Source organism: Harmonia axyridis, chromosome 5, assembly GCF_914767665.1.
Source record: "Harmonia axyridis chromosome 5, icHarAxyr1.1, whole genome shotgun sequence".
Taxonomy (NCBI): Eukaryota; Metazoa; Arthropoda; class Insecta; order Coleoptera; family Coccinellidae; genus Harmonia; species Harmonia axyridis.
In genome coordinates, this window is record NC_059505.1 from 10376857 (window position 1) to 10392803 (window position 15947).

At 32.1% G+C, this 15947-nt stretch overlaps 1 protein-coding gene across 4 annotated transcripts in view; it reads right to left on the bottom strand.

The window, feature by feature from the left end:
- Positions 1–1880: 1880 nt before the first annotated feature.
- LOC123680047 (serine/threonine-protein kinase NLK) overlaps positions 1881–15947 on the bottom strand; it is a 138451-nt gene continuing 124384 nt past the window's right edge. Inside the window, exons 4-11 of one of the 4 annotated variants that reach the window (XM_045617696.1) lie at positions 11790–11896; positions 11481–11566; positions 10043–10231; positions 9193–9402; positions 8805–9006; positions 7264–7360; positions 5558–5652; positions 1881–3805 (exon numbers count right to left, since the gene is read on the bottom strand). In XM_045617696.1, the coding sequence (XP_045473652.1) occupies positions 5574–5652; positions 7264–7360; positions 8805–9006; positions 9193–9402; positions 10043–10231; positions 11481–11566; positions 11790–11896 (970 nt within the window). In that variant the 3' untranslated portion in view covers positions 1881–3805; positions 5558–5573. Of the gene's footprint in view, positions 3806–5557; positions 5653–7187; positions 7361–8804; positions 9007–9192; positions 9403–10042; positions 10232–11480; positions 11567–11789; positions 11897–15947 lie in introns of those variants that run through there. The other 3 variants (XR_006747482.1, XM_045617697.1, XM_045617698.1) reach the window with 3 other exon arrangements.

Here is a 15947-nt window from a genome sequence, read left to right on the forward strand (position 1 = left end):
ACTTATTTGTTGGAAGGTTGACTTCCCTAAATCCCTACCCGCTCTCCCGGGTAAATATCCTCATCCCACGAATTATGGCCAGAAAACCTTAAACTTACAGCTTACCCACACCTCGGACCAGCTAGCAACTGTGTATGGATTATGTTAAAATTCAAATATAATTAATTTGTTTTCATGGTTTCATTGAATTCAATTCATTTTTGGGGTAAACATACTTCTATATTTTAGTTCAATTTCCATGTAATGCTATCCTGTAAATGGAAAATTGTCTTGTGGGGTAGATGGAATATTTATTATTAATATTGGTGAGGTGATCTCACCGGATAGCTCAAGAAGTTAATGAAATATAGTTGTTGATATTAAGTTTCCTCAAAAGGCTTCTGGTGGTTTGGTATCAATTGACTACTGTTCCTTATTCACCTTAAACATTAATGAATGAGGTAGGTTTTCCACAAAGCCAATATGGTACAGTAAAACCTCGATTATCCGTTCTCCTATTATCCGTTTTACTCTGTAATCCGTGCTCGTCGACATTTTCACTCATCCGTTCCTACGAGCAGACATCCACTCGATTATCCGGGATTCAATTCATTACGCATGCGCCATAGTAATAATTTGGTATAATTTGAAAATGTTTTAGTCGATGATGTTGAGGAATGGCTAAATTCGGATTTAAATGAACCCGGTTATCAGATACTGGATGATTCAGAAATCGCATCAAAACTTTCCCAACCTAACCACTGTATGGATACAGACGATTGTCGATTAAAGTGTTGAAAAATTTTCCACGCAGGAAATAGTTATTCATAATACAAGTGCAGAAGGCATTGATATTCTTCCACGAGCTCAAAATTCAAAAACGAGCCACGAATTGGCGAATTGGTAGAATGAGCCTTCTGTACGAGTATTATACATTATTTTCTCTAATTCATTGCATTTTCATTGAAATTAATGAAATATTTCCATAAATTTCTTTTAGTGATTTTTGCATTGAAGAATGTTGGTTGGGTGAACTGATTTCTTCAAGGCAAATTGATGAATCGATAGATAAAGCCGTGGCGGAAAGTTCGGAGTACCAACATATAATAATAAAATATAACCATGAAAACTGTGCGTTTCAGATATATTCTCGCACGATTTTCTTCTACAAGATGTGGAAGAATGAACGGAATAACCACAGAATTAGAGAAACACTGTTTCTGCCAAAGACGCGTTGAGATTTGCAAATGGTCTGATGCACTATTTAGAGCAGGAAAATGATACGGATTATATTGATGTCCTCCACTTGAGGAAAATTCGAGCTCACATTTGTCTCAAGATGAATAATAAAAAAAAGACAGACAAAAATTACATAGTTTTTCAACTAAAATATATACATTCGATGTATTATAGGTACCAATGCAATGATTTGGTTTTCATTTGTATATTTTTATATGGTATTATGATTCTATTGATTTTGTTGCTTAATAAATAATTGTACCCCATACATTTCTCTAATTTTCATAGTTGTTGTGCGTATTTTGAGGAATTTCGATTGTCCGTGTTTTTCGATTATCCGGGAACCGTTTCCCCTCCATTAGGCCGGATGATCGAGGTTCTACTGTATATTCATTAGGTTTCCGTGAACCATTTATATAATTTTAGTATGAGTATTTGTTTGAATATTTGGGCTTGATAATTTCGTTTTTGTGTTTTTTTGTGCATTGTGATATCTTTGGGTTCTACTTTCTTCATCTGTTTTATTATAACATTTCTGTTTTTTCACCTATTATATGTACCGATAAAAAGTTCTATTGCTTAATTTAAAAATAGAGAAGATCATAGAACCAAATCTCCATTTTTGTCATAAACATTTCAATATTGGGTTGAATGAAACGTCCTTATTGTTGAAGTGTTTTATTTTCATGTCTGAGTATACTAAAATAACCTAGAGACTGACCATACTTGAAAAGGAAAAGTTAATGTCACAATATGTACAAAATGAGATCGATTTTTTTGTAGGCCTATTTGTAAAATTCTTTATTTCCTGGACTTCCCTCTCAAAACTATAGCAAAATTTGAGAATAATAACATATTCATTCATTCAAAGAATAATAAAAATAGGCCATTTGGAATTATTGTAAATTACAGAGTAACAGTTATTTCTCAAATCAAGATAGTCTAGAAAAAGTTGTCTGTCTTAATCTCTAATAAATACAAAATGTTAAAATGCACTTTCATGCTGAATTGTGATTGCCTAAATAATTTGAATACATGAAAATAATTTCTGAGCATCAGAATCAAGATAAAAAGTAAGTCATAAGAAACGAAATGTGAAAGATTACTTTCCGTTGAATTATTTACATCCTAAACTTTAAGTTTAATTTTTTGAATTCACTAATTTGCAAACATCACTAAATAATTGGTCTCACATTATTTGCAAATAAATGACACTCAATTGAGGTTATACAAGGCATACAATAGTCTATGAAATGCCTATTATATACAGAACAATTTACAATTTTTTTTTTTTACTTTTGAAGTCATATTTGGAAATACATCAAATAATTGATCTACTGTAACAACGCAAAAGCCAAATAGAAATTTATTCAATGTTAAATTTACATGCCTTTGATCCTAATGAATAAAATATGGTTATCACGATGTTACAGACATATCTCAAAACAATATTTACAACAAATCATCAAAATACCACAAAACCAAAAAGTAAAAGTCAGAGTGACATGAACACTTTCAAATAAAGTCCATACTAGACTCATTGCACACTTAATAAATTCACACTGAATATACTATGTACTTCACTACATTGTAATTTGGCAACCCTGTCATATTATATTCACTAAAAAAGTTCACAATAGAAGAGCTGCTCTTTAATGTAGTTCAATGTTTCCAGTCTTCTTCAAAGTCTTAAATTAAGATTAAATATAAGATTACAGTGCTGACAAGCTGATCAAAAAATTTTATAGATAAACAATACATCACCACAAAATTCTTTAAGAATTTTTCATCATCAAAATATACCATATTATTTTGATGATTATAAGGACCAATTTGTTATATAAACACTTCAAAATATGATATTTTGCATATTATTCAAATACTGAAGATGTTTTTCTTTGATTTGGAGAAATTATTTACAGTGCTTGATTAAGTTTGAAAACTCAGCAAAATAAAATTAGTCACAAAAAGGTGTTGCTTTCCACATTCCAAGGACAATAATTTGATTTTTTTCATTTTTAATTTTTTTATTGAATAATCATATATTTATGAATATCCTTTTTTTGTTTATGTTTTAGATGAAAATTTTCTAATATTAATTATAATTAAAATGTAATCTCCAATTTTTTGATCAACTTGACAATATTGAACTGCCAGTCTGAAATAACTAAAAATTACTAAAAACCTACATTAATCAAAGGCAGTGATTAAATATGTACACTGTTTTTAAACCAACAGATCTACCATTCCAATTTCATATTGGTACTAATATAGAATCACACTCTGAGCGACTAAAATTTACACGACAAATACACATATATTCAATAGTTGCAGCGCGATTGTCCATTAAGTTTTGCATTGCATGGAATCCCTGATAAAATATTTGGTGTAACGTTTCAACTTCCTGGTTCTATCTAGTTCGATGAGCATACACCATCGTACGATTCAATGATGTTCGTTTAAAGGAATAGACGAAAATGGAGTTATATACAGAAAATTTCGTTATCTACTTGGTTTCCAACGTCAATTCTTTGCATCCCACTGATGTGGAGAGGGCGGGAGTTCTGACGGATGGGCTACAGTAGAACTGAAAATAAATATTGAATAAGAAACTTCTGAATTTCAGCCAACATTTGTTTATTAAATGAACCAAAAAGAAATATAACCCTGTTGACTAATACTAAATCATTGAAAAAAATTTCCATGTGGAACACCTTCAGATATTACCGTTAGTTAAGTAAAAATTTGGTTAATTTTTTAAGATGGATAATCAACAGAGGAATGTTAAATTGATTAAAATTGAAATAATTTTATTTTCGAAAAATTTATTCAACACAAACATTGTTTTGTCAACTACATGCTGACTTGATCAGGTGAGTATTGCTAATGAAATTCTAAATTACATCAGATATAAAGAAAAAAAGGTGTTTTGGAAATTTAATAATCATACTCGCCTGTAGAAGTCAACAATTTTTGGGCTGTATAAATTTTTCGAAAATGTAGTGACTTTCCTTTTAATCAATTAAAGATGAATCTTCATCAAGTAGAGACCGAAATAATCAAAGAAGAATTTTAATTAATTTGTTAATTTATTGCAAAAATAGAAGTACTATTGATTCTATTTAATTGAATGCAAAAGGAGACATTAAAAAATATGGAAATCCACTTTTAATTGAGTTAATTATAATAAATGAGATTATCAAAGGAAGCAGTTGCATGCAGAACTTAAAATTCAATCAAGATCATAGAAAAAAATAACATGGTTTTGGTCATTATACACCATATCCAGTGTTTCTGAGTATATATGAGAACTTATTTACAATTTTGAGAATTGGGTACATGACCAATGGTCAAGTCCAATTTTAACTATGTCTTCCTCATGTTAAATCATCAATCACATTGGATGATATGTCGTCAATTTTTTAGCATATTCTCACAGGCTTCTGAAAATGACGTTTTGAGGCATGAATGGATGAAAGCAATCAGGAGGAAAGACTGCAAACCCTCTGCATTGGTTAGAAATGCCCACCATTTAAAAATGAATGAGAAATAGGTATGTATTTTTGTTATAATAAAATTGTTATTGATAAAGGACAGACACGATTTTACAAAAGTGGAGACCTGAAAATCTTATTCCGACAAGAGTATCCTGGTTCCTATTCCTATTTTTTATGGAACCTCATCGTCTAAGCCCAGGGTTAGCATAAATCTGTACAATTTAAGTAACCCTAAGGCGTAAGTTTTACACACTTTTTGTTATTTCATTATTGAAGTATTTTATTTATTCTTATTCTTCATATTCTTTCCTGTGATCAGAATTAGTCTTTCAGAGACATATAATTGTAATATCACAATTATAAATTTAATCATATATTAAGAATGTATTTAGAAGCATACATTATATTTCAAAGATTGCATAACTTTAGAATTGCACTTGTACAGCATGGTGTAGAAAATAAATTTAGCTATCAATAATGTTTTTCAGTTTTGAAGTTTTTTCAGAATTTGCAACAGAAATAGAAACACTTTCATTCAGATGGAATCAAATTAGTTTCTTTAAGAAAGATATAACAATATTTCTCAAAGTACTTCACTAAGTTCCTTAATCCTTTTTCAATACTCATCTAATATAAAAAAGTAAATATTTCTGTTGAAAACAAAAAATAATTGGTTTTTCCAATTTTATTGAGTTTGCCTTTAATTATTATACCCTTCACAATACCTCTTAATTCAGTCCGCAAGGAGCCAAGTTTTCAAATCACATGACGATCAGTCTGCTATTTTATGTCTATGATCAAGATTGATTAACTAGTTAAGTTGATGCTCAAAACTCACTAACCTAAAAATAAATGCGCTCAAGCGGCACAGAGAAAGATGACGGGTGATAACAAAATTTCAAGCGTCTTCTTGAAAGGTGCACAGCCTTTTTTCTTCCTGTATAACAACCATCATCTTACTTGGGCGTTATATATACATATGTACAAATTTCATACCCACAAAATTACTACAATTTGAACGAATCGATAATGGTGGATTCAGAGAGTATGTACCATGAGAAAATTAAAAATAGAATGCATAATGTACACAGAAAAATAAAAACAAAGACTTCCATGCATATAAAAATAAACCTCAAACATTAAAACAAAAGGTTAGACATAAAAATTAATATGGAACAATGAATGTGTTATCATGAAAACCATGAGAGTATAAGCAAAAAAAATTGAAAAGTATTTCAAAACTACAAATAAAAATACACCGCGCTCGCGCCAGCATGGAAATCAAACTCAGTTGTTTATCGGATCAATCTACTGAACGAAACAAAAACTCTTTTTCACTTTGGTGTACGTTATTTCATAATAAAAAAGTCAATTTATGACATTTTTTACTAAAAAATAAGGTATGACATTTTATTCAAAGATAAACTGATTTATTTTCCGTTTTGTTAACATATTTATCAAATATCCCCAAATAAAAGTGGAAGACGATGATGCAACTGAAAATTTAAACATTTAATTAAAACACTCAATGGTTACCCTTGACAATGAACTGGACAAAACAACTTAAAGGAACATAAAACTTTCTGCAGAAATTATGATCTACAAAATAATTGTATGCCAAAATTTCTAGAAATATAATACATCGAGAAATAAGTGTAGTTTGTTCTATGAAATTATCTCTGAAAATGTATCAATAGGCAGCCTCAACTACAATGAAATTACTCTCAAAACTGAGTTTTGTACTATTCATTTATAATCTTTTAATTAACGCGCATTAGTTGTACTTATAGATAAAAATATTCACAATAACATTAACATAAACAAATCCCTTTTTTTTTTTCTTTCTCCATACAATGTTTTCAGCGTAACTATGCAGGGTAACTTGATGAAATTAGAAGAAAAGTACTGCTTTTGACAAATAGTCATTAGTTAATTTAATTTCATTGTTTAGTAAATTGAGAATTATGAATATTGGAAAATTCGATTTCGAAAGCAATAACTCCAACCACAGAGCAGTGTTTTTGTGTTAAAACATACAAATATTCAAATATCAGATGAATGTATGGAGTTGAACCACAAAATTGCGTGATTCAGCCATTCTGACCACCTTGTTAAGTCACCTTTTGAATGAAACATAAAAATTAATGTCTAGTTCTAAATGAGTTTTCAACTGAGTACAAACTATACTTATTTTTCTGTGTACTATAAAGTCGTATAAGTTTTGGCACTAAATTACACTTGTAGAGCTAGAAAAGGAAGTGTACTGAAAAAAAAAACAATAAATTTTAATGTTGTTATTTAATTTCTTTCCTCAAAGCAGTAGCGTTAGGAGTCTATGTTATTTTATTTAAAAGCAATTAACCTTTATACCTTCACGATGATGAACTATTATAAAATATGGCGCGACAAAATAAATAAAAGAATGATGATGTGAATAACAAAAAAGACAATAAATGGACAAAAACAACGTACACCAAAAGAGTAAAGTGATCGGTGGTCACCTATGCAATGGCGCTGCGCTGGTCTGAGGCGTTGGCGGCCGTCTTACCTTGCGAAACTCTTGAAGGCCGCAGATTGTGGGTTTATGCACAAAGGTACTCGACTAGTGTTGTTCAATTGCTCGGCAATAAACTTGTGCATTTCCTCTGAAACAAAACAAAAAATTTATGAATTTTCAAAATTATTTAAATGAAGGAATTGGTAAATGATGGCAATAATGCCTTGTTTCAACCATCTTCACTTTGATACACTCTGGTTTGATAGAAAGACCAAAAAGGGGTTATTAGGCCAATTGAAAAGTCCCTGGTCTGATGTACAGATGGCGGTGCTAGTATTAAATCCATATGATTTTTAGTTAGTACCAACCTTCAAACGATACGTGTCAAAATTTGACAGCAGTCCGACCATCAGTTTGTGAGATATTGCGTTGTGAGTGTAGCTATTTTTGTTATTTGAAAAAAGATGGAAAAAAATTTTCGCGTGCTGATGAAATATTGCTTTTTGAAGGGAAAAAATACCTTTGAAGCAAAATCTTGGCTTGATGAAGAGTTTCCGGGGTCTGCACCAGGAAAATCAAACATCATTGATTGCTATGCTAAGTTTAAACGTGGTGAAATGAGCACAGAAGACGGCGAACGCAGTGGACACCCAAAACAGGCTATCACTGACGAAAAAATAAAAAAAGTTCACAAAATAATTTCGAATGACCATAAAGTGCAGTTGATCGAGATAGCAGACATTGTGAAGATATCATCTGAACGTGTACATTATATCATTCACGTATATTTGTACATTAGAAAGCCGTGTGCAAAATGGGTGCCGCGCGAGCTCACATTCGATCAAAAGCAACAACGTGTTAATGATTCTGAGCAGTGTTTGAATCTGTTTAAGTGCAATAAACCTGAATTTTTGCGTCGATATATGACAATGGACGAAACATGGCTCCATCATTTCACTCCGGAGTCCAATCGACAGTGAGCAGAGTGGACTGAACCGAATCCACAGCGAGGAAAAACACAACAGTCAACTGGCAAGGTTATGGCATCAGTAATCTTGGATGCGCAAGATATAATATTCATTGATTACCTCCAAAAGGGCCAGACCATCAAAAGCGATTATTATATAGCGTTATTGGATTGTTTAAAGGATGAAATCGTTGAAAAAAAAAAAAGGTTCTGTTTCATCAGGACAATGCGCCGTGTCACAAATCAATGAAAACAATGGCAAAATTGCATGAATTGGGCTTCAAATTGCTTCTGCATCCACTGTATTCGCCAGATCTGCCCCCCAGTGACTTTTTCCTGTTCTCAGACTTCAAAAGAGCGCTCGCTGGAAAGAAATTTAGCGCCAATGAAGGAGTAATCGGCGAAACTGAGCCCTATTTTGAAGTGAAAGACAAATCATACCACAAAAATGGTATCAAAATGTTGGAAGATCTCTATAATCGCTGTATCGCCCTCGAAGGCAGTTATGTTGAATAATAAAATCGAATTTTGCCAAAAAAATGTGTTTTAATATTGTAGATCGGGGACTTTTCAATTGGCCTGTTATAAACCTACAACTACTAAATCACCCAATCATATATCTCACCTTTTACTTGTTGCACTGAAGTAAGCTTCTTTTCCCAACTGTCATCAAATGGCTGTGGGGCTGTAGTCTCGAATTCGTTTGTATATTGTCTCATTCCACTTGCTGTGGTATAACAACACTTACACATACATGAGTGGTACCTCAAACGACCTTCATCAAGATAAGGATGGGCTAAAGCATCTACTACGGAAATTCTCTTCTCCTGAAAAAGAAATTAATGAAGACAAACGAATTAACTTCAACAAAACCTTCAATACCCGAAAAGCACTGAAAAGGTATATTATTAATTTTATTGCATTTATACAATATAATTAACTACTCACTGATTAGTAATATTTGTTCTCCAAGATATTTCTAAGAAAGAAATTGAAAACAGCTTAATACTTACAGGATCGAAAACCAGCATTTGGCATAATAAATGGACTACTTCATGAGTTGCTTGTGCAGAAAGTGAATACAAGGCAGAAAGTGCAGGTGGTTTAGGAGCTTTACTAAGCATGTGGGTTCTAGCTCCTTCACACGCTGATCTCATGTCTCCTAAACTAGGAGTTCCCAATAGTTCCGTAATGAGTTCTAATTGCTGGACGGGATTCTGAGCCTGAAAAACAAGTTATTTTTTACTATTACAAATAATATATTGTACGGTGATAAAAAGCAATCATTTAAATAATGTGCAACAGGATTATGATAACATTAGTGTCGAACTTTTGGCTCAGGCAGAAACAGCTATTGTATTATTATTATTATTAATAGCTCAAGAACAAATGTTTCTAACAATTACAAAGAAAATAATTTAAGATATCAGGATGCCAAAAAGATTGGAAAGACTTGTGACACATTATATTTTACCTTCAGGTAAATATAGGGTAGATTTCAGGTAGATATAATCTAACCCATACATTTTCAAGTTTAGATCACAACTATTGATTATGCAAGGCCATAATGTAGGTCTGTTTTATTATCTAGTTTTTGTTAGCCTAATTTAGAGCTAGCCTGAAACTATGGTTGATTAACTCTATATGGATAAATGAATATAGTGATCACTAAGATCAATAAACTTTCCTGTATCCAGAAATAAAAATTTATTTTTATCGTTATCTATTATTATGCAATATTTCATGGACAATAAAAATTAAAGCAATCGATATAATTAAAAAAAAAATTCTTCGAATGTTTCCAAAGATGGTGCAACTAAAGAGGACTTATTTATTGTGGTCTAAATATTTGAATTCACTAACCTGAAAGAGAATTCTTCGTCCAAGGAGCTCCCCAAAAATACAGCCAACGCTCCAAACGTCTACGGCAGCAGTATAATGTTTTGCACCCATTAAGATTTCAGGCGCCCTGTAATACTGAGTTACTACTTCTTGCGTCATATTTTTGGACGTATCAGGCTCTTCTACTCTCGCCAAACCAAAATCACAGATCTGAAAAATTCAAAGAGATTAATTAATTAAATCCATAAGTAATTATAATTTGTTGAGGTTATTGAATAACTACTATCAACTTTTCTATTTTTTAAGGAATGCATAAGCTAATGAAAGGAATTTCATTGAACTAAAACAAATTTTGATCAAAAAAATTATTTTTGACAATATGTATAACTCGGGAGCTGCTATTGCCTATAGATTACTTCCAAAAAGGTTTGTTTTTCTTGGATACTAGTGGAACAATCTTATGAAATTTTGATACAAAGGCGCAGTCATTCAACAAAATTTTTGAAAATTAATTACAACTTTCAAGGTATATTATAAAGGTTGAGGACTTTTTGGAATTATTTGTCCGAATCGCCTTGTGAACATTTTTCAAGAATACTTTAGTATGATTCAAGCATATTCAAAATATTATTTCTTTTAAATTGTGTGAGCTGAGGATGTTTCCAAAAACTCCAAAAAGTCTAAACGTTTGCGAATAATAATCTAAAAGTTTGGAAATATCTTCAGCTCACAAACAAAATTTCCCAATTGAAAATGATCAATTAGATTTCCGCCAGTCTCTAATTTTAAAATCTGTCACCTAGTAATCCATAATTACTTTTGTTATTATTTCATATTCAGTTTTGAGAATGGGAAGAAACCCGAAACATGCATGTCAACGAGATTTTATATATTTTATTGAAAATTGTGAAACGTATAATCAAGTAATAAATAATATATAATTGGCTAATAAGGGTGAAACCGGTATATCGCTACTCTCCCTTGATGACATGCATTCTCATTGGTTTACTTTCGATTATGATTCCTATGAAATAGCGTGGAAATCTTCTGTTTGACAATGGTTATATTGATGGCATTTTTGTTGATACATTAACCAGATAGATAATTAAAATCGTATGATATTACACACTTGGAAATCGTATTTCTTTTTTTTTGTATTTTCTTCGTATAATCAAGTGTTTCATTTATTTTTAATATTAATATTAATAATTATGTTCCACCAAGAGGTATGCGAGGAATCAATTTCGACTAAATATCAATGTTAAAAATTAATATGTAGTTCTGGTAACAACGTGAAGCTTATCCATTAAAATTCTAATGTAATTCCGTTTCCTCTGTCTGAGTTTTAAATTCATCATTAATTCTAGAAATAATTTCCAACGAGATTGTGAAGTGTAGTGTATTCTAGATATGAATCGAGAAGTAACAAAGGGGGATCAAGTTTTAATAGGTTACTCACCTTAAGAACACAATTACTGTTAACAAGTAGATTTCCGGGCTTGATGTCCCTGTGTAAAATTTTAGCTGAATGCAAATACTTTAAACCTAGAACAAAAATTAGACATATGTATTCACCAGAGGCTTCGATAATAATAGTAATCACTAATAGCAAGAAGTTTATATGGAAGAATATTTAGTAATTACTGAAGAATAAAACCCTCAATAGATGGAGATTCTTCATGAGCAATGTTTCCGGTGTAATCAAGAAACAATTTCAACATTGATGAACTTATGCACATATTAAATAATTTATAGGAATGGTACCTACCTCTAAGAATCTGGTAAAGAAATACTTTTATGTGGTCAGGTGATAAAGGTTGATGTGACACTATAATTTTGTGTAAGTCACTTTGCAGCAGTTCAGTTATCACATATCTATTATAATGTTAAGGAACATTTTCAGTAACATAAATGAAAATCGAAATGATTCAATTATATCGTCAATCAAAAATCGGAGTTCACTAGTATTTAAAATGAGTGAATGAATTGTTGTATATTATCTTTATATTACAGGTGAATATAATGAGCAAAGTCAATTCAAATGTTTGAATATCCAAAGAAATATAGCTAAATTTATCAATACAATATGTACACTTAGAAGTCTCCTTTCAGTGACTGAAAAACTAAACTTCTGGATATAGACAGATAATATTTATTTTTCTCTATATGAATAAAGAATAACTATGAATGTATGATGAATTATCATTGAAATAAAACAAAATTAATTTTCATAAATTTTGTTTTTATTCAATTGGATAATGAATTGGGTAAGGACTGAATCCATTAAATAACTAATTAATTATCAATGGTTATTCCTATATGTAATATTCAAATCCTCTGCAGATTAATTTCGATATTTTCGTCTATATCCCATCATATAGCAAAATGTGACTGACGCATCATTAGGTGCTAAATTGAAATTTCAAATTTATATTTGAAATCTTTACAAAGTTGCCCCGATCTACTTTTTCATTAAGCTGTTCGTTCCTGTCTGCACTAGACCTTATTAAGCCCAGATCACTCAAACAACATTCCTGGCTTTAGTCGGCTAATATAATAGAATGTGGTTTATTTTTATCTTGGTGGCATATTACGTTGGCCTTGCAACTTCCACCGACTCCATTAAAATTGCGGGTTAGAGTACGCGACAAAGAAAAATCTCCGAAGAGGATTTCAGGATTGTATTGCTTTGTAAGGTGTTCAGTGACGTGTTCAATTAATATTGCATTATGAGTAAGGAAGGAATCTAATGTGCTATTTACACCTTTTAGCAGTTTGCGGTTGATCATTCTCATGATTCAAAAGATGAATCAGAGTTATTGCAGGAGGAAGAATCACGAGGACGATTTGGTAACTAGTTATTGATCATGATCACAGAGGCGACTGTGCACTTAGAAGGTATAAACAAACAGTACTGATGATATTTAATATAGGGTTTCATTTTGAATAGCTGCTGCCACTTTTGAAGTTGTCATCTTTTGACAATTGACAAGTGGGAACTACGCTATTAGAAAAATGAAACGATAACTGCTTCAACAACGCAGTGAAAACGTCAAAATTCACTACAAAAATAGGCTACCGAGATCTTGTGCTTTAAGGTGTTCGATACCTTGTTCATGCCAATGCTATACCAGTGCTAATCAACAACATTTGGAACTTCCAAAATACAGGTCGGATGCATTTAATTTTTTGAGTGAACAATGACGTGATAGTGAACTTGAACGTATCGTTTCGATTTTAAAGAAAAAATTTATAGTATTCCGCAAATTGAAGTTTGAAACTAAACATATTCTATAAATGACTATTCACCTTTAGAGGGACTTCTCATTTCAAGTAACTCAACGTTCAATATTTAGTGATATTATGAGTTTTGAATTGGTGCCAGAAATTTTTTAAAAATTGTTTGATTTGGTCTAGTTCTTGATCTTGAAATTCAACACCCTTAAACTTTTTTCTTCGGGACCACGTGAAGGATAAGGCTTGTGCCAATTCTTTACAATCGATTCAAGACCTTGACAATGGAATTCGTGAAGTTGTCGATGACATACAGTTTCAAATGTGATAATTGGTCATGGAAAATTTCATGACAAAAATTTTCTGCTGCAATCGCAGCCGTGGCTGCCATTTTGCTGATAATGTTTTCTATCGTGTATGGCATACCTTCCTCTTTAGAAATGAATAAACATTATTGATTTCTTACTGGTTTTTTAGTATCAAAATGCAATCCCTAATTGGCAAACATCATCTGTTCGGGGAACGACCACTCGGATAAAATTCAAGTACTGGAATTGATATCCTTAATTAATGGTTTCCATAAGTAAAGACATTACTGGTTTGAGTATTTCTTATCAACAATTTCTATTCTCAATTTCAGAGTCATAAAATTCAAATATTAAAATTGAATTTTAGAAGTCTGAGGTGGAATCCTACCTGATGACATTTTATATATTTTTTGCCTCAAAGGGGTCCTACGTATGAATTCATCAAGCTCTAGAATGAAATTCCCCTACCATATTCAAAGATAAGTCTATAAACGAATTCGGAAAGATTGTAAAAATCTTTTAAATTAAGAGGGAATACCACCATGTGACATGTTTAAAAAGAAATGAGAGAATTGTCCTCTTACAGCCACCTATTTTTTGGGGTTTTCACATCATTTCTTTGAACAATAATCTACATTGAAGAATGATAATATTTTTAATTTGCGAATGAAAAAACATTTTGGTAACTTTTCTTGTTTTCGCGAAAGAATTGATGATATGTTCAATGTACAAAGCACGAATATACATATTTTTAAATTATTCGTGAAAAGAAAACCTACAAGAAATCATTACAAACGAGGTAAAACTATAATTTTGTGAAAGAAACAATCAACCGTCGTACAGTGCTGCCCTCTACTTATACGCTTCTCAAAGAGAAATAAGATGAAGTGAATGTACAACTTTGCATACCGTACAAAGTTTGGTCATCGCAGGAGCGCCAGAGGGAAATGAATGGGAACTAATGTTTGACTGATGCGCGGAAAGCCACATGGTGGTAATCCCTCTTAAAGGCGTATTTCACAACATCGGTGAGTTTGCAAACTAATTTAATAATATACTGGGGTTTATTACTATGCGAACTTCTCAAATGAAATATTTCGTGAGTTCAGAACAGAAACAAACTAAAACATAAAGAGCCTGTATAGTTCTTAAGGGCAAGCGAATAGACAAACGCGACGCCACTGGGAAAGCTCATCGTGTTGTACCTCGAAGCTTCAGCCGCAATGGCACCCAGATTTTTGTTGTGGCAAACTTGATAACGTGATTTGTTTCTCTACCTGAGAGAGTAGTTCAGGTGTCGGGGGTATCCTAGTGGCTTTCGTACAAAGGCCCGACGGCCTTGGACAAAGAACCCGGCAAGGAGGGATTCAGAAGACGTTGACCAACTCTACTCTACTAGTTCTCTTATACCTCCTTCCTGCTGCCGTTGCGCTTCTCTGATCGCGTCGCCCGTGGATCTAGAGTTCCTGTGCAGGCCATGTTGCACGCACAAGCGGTCCTGATAATGACTCTAAGGGCGTGCACTGTAGAAGCTGCTTCTACTACGGCTAGATTGTCCAGGGGGCAGGTCGACAACCTCGTTATACAGGGTGTTCCGAAATTGGAGGTAAAAACAATTGTGACAGATTCCTCGAACCATTTCAAGAAAAAGACGTCCTATGAAAATGGGTCTGCAAACGCTTTGTTTTCGAGATACAGGGTGTCAAATTTTGATTTTTTTTTTAAGTTTTTCTCTTATAGCACCTTCCCTTCACCTGATATTTAACTTGAATTTGACATAGATATTCCAATTTAAAGTTTTCATCATTTTCAATACAAATCTACAGGGTGATATTTTTTCTGCTTCCTTCCTCCAAAATATTTTTGGTGGAACACTGGTAGTTTAGAAAAGTATGAAAACAAACTTTGGTCCAGCACTATTCTTTTTGGAATCTCTAATTTCCTTTTGTAACTTCAATTTAGGAATAGACTGCTGCATTTGTCGAATTGATTGTTTTACTTCATAGATAATAAACATAGATAGAAGGAGTATACGAAATGTTTACATGTCCCCAACATGATTAGATTACGTTGTCGGATTGTAATATATTTTCAAATCCACAATTTTACTATATCATTATGACTGTATATTATATTAAATGAAATATATTTAATTGAGTGACTTTCAATTAGATATGCATATTTGAATATTTGGAATCCGTTTTTTTTTCTTCTAATTTTCGAATTTATAGTATGCTGAATATTTATTATTGCTGAAATCAAAGGTTTGGCAACTATTGCTCTCCTAGTGTCATCCGTAGTTTCACGTCGTTTGGCGCGCTTGAAGTTTGTTTGCTGAATTTCTGATATATTTAGGTATTCATCTCGCAATATATTTTGAGTTG